Source organism: Galeopterus variegatus, unplaced genomic scaffold (genome assembly GCF_000696425.1).
Source record: "Galeopterus variegatus unplaced genomic scaffold, G_variegatus-3.0.2 Scaffold300, whole genome shotgun sequence".
In the NCBI taxonomy this organism is placed as follows: Eukaryota; Metazoa; Chordata; class Mammalia; order Dermoptera; family Cynocephalidae; genus Galeopterus; species Galeopterus variegatus.
Genome location: NW_007726411.1, coordinates 210,836 through 218,113, shown reverse-complemented (window position 1 = coordinate 218,113; position 7,278 = coordinate 210,836). Strand labels below are relative to the sequence as shown.

The 7,278-nt window shown below is 36.0% G+C and overlaps 1 protein-coding gene across 1 annotated transcript in view; it reads left to right on the top strand.

Annotated features, from left to right (window-relative positions):
• Positions 1 to 7,278, top strand: part of NCOA2 (nuclear receptor coactivator 2) — a 110,061-nt gene that overhangs the window by 2,039 nt on the left and 100,744 nt on the right. Inside the window, exon 2 of the mRNA XM_008567161.1 lies at positions 2,487 to 2,659. Within this exon, the coding sequence (XP_008565383.1) occupies positions 2,487 to 2,659 (173 nt within the window). The remainder of the gene's footprint in view (positions 1 to 2,486; positions 2,660 to 7,278) is intronic.

Here is a 7,278-nt window from a genome sequence, read left to right as displayed (position 1 = left end):
AAAAAAAAAAAAAAAAAAAAAAAAAAAAAAAAGCTTTTTGAAAGGAAAAAGAAATGGGGGGGGCCGAGGGGGGGGGGGGGGGGGGGGGGGCAGGAATAATGAGAAATTATTGCTTAATGGGTATGGAGTTTATGTTTAGAATGAGGAAAAAATTTTGGAAGTAGATAGAGGTACTGGTTACACAGCATCACGAATATAATTAATTCCATGCAATTGTATATTTTAAAAAGCTTAAAGTGGAAATTCTTATATATGTTTTACCACAATTTGAAAAAAGGGGGGAAAAAACTGTAAATGCATATCCTCTTTAAACTAGCAGTTCTGTTTCTAGGAATTTTCCTCTGATTTACTTTAACATATGCAAAACAATATATACATATGAGGTTACTTGTTACATCATTTGTATCTGTAAAAGATTAGGAAAAGCCTAAATGTTTATAAGGAACCATTTAAACAGCTATGGTATTTCTATAACCTAGAACACAGTACAGTTATGATAAAGAAGGACGCTCTTTGTGTTAATGTGAAAAAAAGTCTCTTACTCTAGAATATTGTTACAGAGAAAAAGCAAGGTTTAGAACATTTTATGGAACACTTCCAGTTGTATCAAAAAAGAAGGAAAATAATCTGTATTTAGATTGTTTTAGGATAATCAAAAACCAGTTAATGATAATTTTCCATTTTGAGGGATGAGAACTAAGCAAATAGGGAACAAAGGTAGAAGAGAGACTTTTTACTCTTTAGATGTTTTAAATCATATAAATGATTTTAAAAGTTAAATAAAAACAACAACGTCTGTGTAATAGCCAGTGAAAACCTCAGACAGGGAAACAGTAGGGAAGAGGGCTAGGAAAAGTCATCAAGAAAGGAAGAGAAGGAGAAAGGGCAGAAAGCCAATGTTTTATATTCCCTTTTCTCCTCCTAGTTGCCAAGAAAAACAGCAAGCCTATTCAGTCTCCACCCCCAGCCCCCAAGCCCCAGGCTCCTGTGTGTTGCCTCTGAGTTCCCCAGTACTTCTTGGCAAACCACCACCTTCTCTCTGTCCGAATGCCTTCAATACCCAGGAAGCCCACAGGGGAGGCAGTTTGATAAAATGGAAACTGCTTCAAGGTGGGAGGTGGGTGGGGAGGCTGTTCTCTCACCTAGTGCTGCGCTGGTGCCATGCTCTGAGCCCTCTTCCTGGCACTCTTGGGGGCAGCTCTCCTTTCACACCTATTTTTCATTTATTTCTTGTCTTGTGCAGTGTAGAGGTGTGAGTGGAGGGTAGTAGAGGGAGGTAGTGGGGTTCAGAACGGGACTGCACTCTTCAAGACTTTTGGCCACTCCTTCCCTTTCCCTGTACTTATTATTAAAGTAGAAGCTAAAGGTAACAAGGAGACTTAGAAAAAACAAATTCTGGTCCCTGCTCTGCCAGTAACTCACTGGGTGATCTTTGACAAATCATGTAACTGCTAAAAAATGGAGAAATTGCATTATATCTTAATTTATTACTTGGTGGAAATAAAACTGATATTTTGAGATGAATATATGGAAGTCTATTGTGAATTTCCAAATTTAAAAAATTAGTATATCAAAATAATTGTATATGAAAATACAGAGAGCTGCTACATAAACAAGTTATTTTTCTTCCTTATTGTATTGTTTTGAATGTCATTTAGAGGGTCCTTTACTGCACTTGAGAAAAGAATTGTATGCTGTTATTATCACGAGGAAGTTTTGAGTTTGCTATTTTGTCCAATTTAAGTGAGAAGATTTTGCCAATTTTGATATTTTTCCCTTATTTTAATTTGTTAGAACTTTAGTTGAACTTGGGCTGTTTGTTTATATTTTGCATGTCATTTCAGCCTGGGCAGTTAACAAATATCCCGGGTCAGTTTCGCTTTTGTTTCTAGCTGTATTGTGACTTTTTGCGTTATCTAAAAAAGCCATTTGGTTTGATTACTAACATCCTGAAGTCTGTAAATTTATATAAAGATTTGTTTGCATTCGTTTTTGTTTTACCAGACGTCACTGAAATTGATTTATTCCCGTTATAACGAGGATCACTTCCCTTTCTTCTTTTACTAATCTTAGGTAAATTTTCAAATGTGTATAAATGTAAACTCCCTTACCTTTTAAAAACACTCCTTTATTTATTTCACAATAAATCTGATGCCTGCTTGTCTCAAGCACAGTATTAAGCATGGTGGTGAGCAGAATCGTCCTGATCTTTGCCATTGTGAAGTTTATAGTCCAGTGGGAGACATTAAGCACATCGAACAAATAATCACATAAGTAAATATATAATTACAAACTGGGGTAAGTGTGATTTTTTAAAAAATATGCAACATTTTAGGACAAATTTCCCTCCCACCCCAAAAAGTACTTCTATGTTTACGTAGGTAACTTTTATTTGCTGTCTTTGTATTAGAGCTTGTTTAATGTGTTTATCATTTCCATAATAGCTCTTTCTCAAATACGTGACGAAAATATGTTTCTTCTTTTAGTCCCAAAAGGAACACTGAGAAACGTAATCGTGAACAGGAAAATAAATATATAGAAGAACTTGCAGAGCTGATTTTTGCAAATTTTAATGATATAGACAACTTTAACTTCAAACCTGACAAATGTGCAATCTTAAAAGAAACTGTGAAGCAAATTCGTCAGATCAAAGAACAAGGTAAGAGGCCTGAATTAATATTTTGGAGAGTTGAGTTGGTTTCTGTTTTTCCATGTGTGAGAAGTTGCTTCAGAGTCCCTTTAATCCATTTTTTATGCTTAAATTATTGATGAGGAAATGATGTCACAGTGTAAGATGAATGTAAGTATCACTTGCAGTGGTTTATAAAAAGGCCTTATGTAAAATTAAACCATTCCCTAAAGACAGAGGAGACTGAGGTGAGTCAGGGTGATGTAACTTTTCAGGTAGTAAACTCAATGAGGTGCCCACTGATTCTCCTCCCTCCGCCTTGCAGGTTTCATAGCCTGTCCATCAGGTGACTGTCATACTTGCAAGTGAGAAGCCAGTTTGAGATGCAAACCAGAAGTGAGGAAGTGAACCACCTCCTGTTGCAGCTAGTCAGCGTATTTGATCAAGTCTGAGCCTCAACTGTCCACGCCACTAGATTAGGGAAAGACCCTCACCTCCAGTAAAAATTGTTTTGTGAAGTTGAAACACAGAACATGACAGCTTTCTTCCTGTGGTGGTGGTTTTTTTCCCCAGTCTGAGGTCATTTTATGCTTTTCTTCTTTGATATCTTTGCCTACAGAAAAAAAAAATGAAGAAAATAATATTTTAAAACCACATTTGATTTTGTGGTGTCCAAGATAAATCTTTTCTAGGCATGTATAAACAGTGTCTTAGTGCTCGGGGCCAATATATACTCTTCAAGTATCAGTGGGCTGCTTTCCTTCAGGGCTACGGAGGTTATTATCTCTTGTATCCTTTTTTGAAAGCATCCTTTTAGAGTTCATATTTCTTAATCTACCTTTTATATAATACTCAAAAAAGACAGATTTTAGAAAAATAATATGTCTTTGTCTTACAGGTACATGAGCCTCAGACTGTCCGCTCCTGTTTTCTAGCTCCCTATTAGCGTATTATCATCACAGCATTTTCCATTTTCATACATGTACTAAGTTCTATATAAAACAGCTTTACAAATATAGTTCTGTCTTCTAAGAACTTAAAAATGTACATATAACATATGCAACATAGTTTCTAATACCAGCCGACTCTCCATCAAAACTATATCATCATAACCTTGAACATGGAAGGGGTTTCTTCTGTTAGTGCCTGTCTCAGGCTCCCGTTACCTCTCTCCTTTCTTTTCCCTTTGGGGTTCACTAGTTATCAGAAACACAGTTTTAATCTCAATTTTGAATCTTCTTCATTTTTTGGTGCCAGCAAATGGATAAAATAATATCCTAGAACTCTTAGGAGAAATAATGGTTAAAGTTATGCAGTGCTTTGAAGTATCTGTGCTTGTAGTTGCTGAAGTTGCTGGTATCATTGCAATAGAGAAATCATTAAGCTTCTTGTTTCAGGTTTCTAGGGATTTTGAACGGTTCAGTTTTGTGAACATTGCATGTTGGGTAGTACTTCCACATTCTAAAACAATTGTATATATATTTTTAACCACTATGAAGGTCTTGCACAAGTTTTAAAGTTTTGCAAAACCTTGGTAATTCCCCCTTCAAACAATAAAACACGTTAAGATGTGTCACGCTGGGACTGTGCCATACCTTAACTGTAGTTTTAATCGTAAGGCTGCATACCACAACCACCCAAGAAGCAGCAATAATAAACACCCTGTCACGTCTTATTCTTATAATAATGTTTATGTTAATTTGGAAAGCAGTGTGTTTTGAAAAGGAAATAAAAGTTAAATACCGAGTGAAAAAATGAAAAGCACAAATACACTTTTTCAGCTCTCAACTAATCTAATATTTTAAGAATATTATTCCTTGTTTAATAGATTGTTTTTTAAAAATAGCAGAATCAAATCAGATAGAAGTGAGTTATGAATCCCGGTGCCACTTTTGAGCTTTTTGAACCCAGGCAAATTATTGTATCTCTCAGAGTCTCTGTTTTCCTCATAGAGAATTTAGCAATAACTACACCCAGGTCACATGGCTGTTGAAGAAATTATGAGCTATGTAAATGCACTCAGCAAGTACCTTCTATAGTAAATGTTCAGTAGATAATAGTTTTCTTTTTCATTAAGCAGAAAGGCATCCTTTTTTCTTCACCTGTGCTAAGATCTTCAGTCACTGACCTCTTTCTAAAGATGGACACTGTTGGGAAAGCTAAGTGTGTCTTCATGGAATGCCCCTTCCAGTGTCAGAAAGCTATGTGCCTCAGCCAGGGCTGCCTAAAGGGCTCTTTCCCTCAAGTCTGCTCTCACATCAGCTGCTCCTCAACTTTTCATGCACTTTGTAAATAAAGGGAGAGAAGAAAAGATGTTTTTAAATGGCCTAGAGGACAGGAATTACCAGCTGTTTGACTTGTAAACATTCTCTTATACGTTCTCTTGTACATAGCGCTTCGTGAGACATGTTTGGTAGATTCTACTCTCCCAGAGCATACCTGCTGAAATGGGCCTTGTAGAAATAGAGCAAGTACACACAGGACTTAGATGCTAATAGCGTGATTGCCACTAAATATGGAATTCCAGACCTGCTGATCGTTTTCCTTTGGCCCACATTCATAGGTCTTTAGTCATTAACTGACTGTAAGTTAGTTCGGATTAAGTAAGACCTCCTGTTGTAACTAACTAAATTCTTTTTGAAAATGTTTAATACCAGCTAAGACTTACATAGTTCTTACTGTGTGCCAGGGACTTTTTTAAAGTATTCAGATTTGGTAACCTATTTCATACTCAAAACATGCCATGGAATAGATATATTGCTTTCCCTTTTTTCAGGTAGGAAACCAGAGACGCAGGGTGGTTAAGTTGCTTGGCAAAGTCACACAGCCACTAAGTGAAGGATTAGGGATCAAATCCAGGCAGTCTGGTTCCAGAGTCTGCTCTTAAACAGTAGCTTTCTGATATTGAAGTATGATGTTTCTTTATATTTGGTATGATGATGAAAAATGTTTCAAACTTCTGTCTTCTATAACTTAGAAACAGTGGTCATGGATAGCAAATAAACTTTTTCCCTAATTGAGGAGGCTAATATTGCTTCTGTTTCACAGAAGGAGAATAAATAGTATGAAAAATACAAATGATTTAATTTTGAAATACACTGTCCAATTTCAGTCTCCTTAGCTGGAAACCTAATTTCTATAGAGAATTCATGGTGAGTCCTATTTTCTTATAAAAATAAACTTGAAGTGTAAAGTAACTTAAAAAATTGAGGGGAATTAAAAATTAATACATTTCTACTGCCTTGTTTAAAGGAATACCTCCTCTATTACCCCAAAGTAGCCACACCTTTTATTGTTTTTTTCTAAAATAATAATTTAAAATGAGTTTTGTTATTTGGGAACCAGTTGCCACTTTGTTTAAGGCCACTTTAGTGCAGTGTACTTGCATACAGGATGTATTTAACAGTTTATAGAAAATTGATTTCAAACTTTTGTTATTATTTTTCTAAAGCAGTTTATTAGTGAGTAGCAACAAGAATGAAAGAGTATATTTCAAAAATTAATGTTAGTATGAGCTAGATTAGGGAGAAATTCCTGGTTGAACCAGGGAGCCTAAAAGATCTTTCTGATTTCTCATTACAATTATTCTAATGATATAAGTTTGATATTTAGTGCCAGTGTTTGAACGTTGAGATTCCAGATTGCTTCATACATGTGAATTTCTCCTAACACTGAGCACAGCATCAAAAAAACAAGGAAGTATTTTAAGAAAGGGTGGGGGACAGTGGCATAATGGAGTCAACAGTGAGAGCCAATTGTTAAATTTTCAAGAATTTTGCAAGGCAATTGTTAAGCACAGCCATTATTAAAAATTATATAGACTTTATATTATACAAAAAGCAAAGATATGGAAAACTGAAGCTCATCATTTCCTGTTTATTTTACTATTATCCATGCTCTAGAGGCTGTTCGTGTCTTTATCTCCATGATAGAAATATCACTGTGCATTTCTTCCTAAATCTGAGTTCACTAATGTTACATTGTTAGATTGAAATCAGCGATGGTGAAAGTATTCACACCATGCAATTCAGTAAACATTACAAATCACGGCTTGATTTATTGTTCCGTTGGCTCTCTCTCTAAACTTCAGAAAGTAAAGAAAATATTAATAATTAACATCTAACATTTTGATGTTAGCCGTTATATGCACACACACACAAAAAGTCCAGTTCAGCAAAAAAAGTTGCTTGTGAATTGACCACCAATTTATGCATATATGATATGCAAGGGTACTTCAAAAAATTCGTGGAAAAACAGAATTAAAAGATAATACCCTTGTAGATCTTAATTATTTCACTTTTGTCTTAACTTAAATGAAAATTTCAACCAACATTTATTTGGGACTATACTCTTTTGTCAGTTGCAGTCATAGGTTTGGCCATGATACAAGAGTTTGGCAAAAATCAATGGAAGCATTCTGTGAGATTCAGTTGGCTACATGAAATTTACAATGAAGAGAGGGGCATATTATCATTTGTATATTATGTACTACACATTCTTTATACCAGTAAAATTTTACAATAAATATATTATGCATTTTTACTCATATTCTCCCCCCCCCCCCCCCCCCCCCCCCCCCCCCCCCCCCCCCCCCCCCCCCCCCCCCCCCCCCCCCCCCCCCCCCCCCCCCCCCCCCCCCCCCCCCCCCC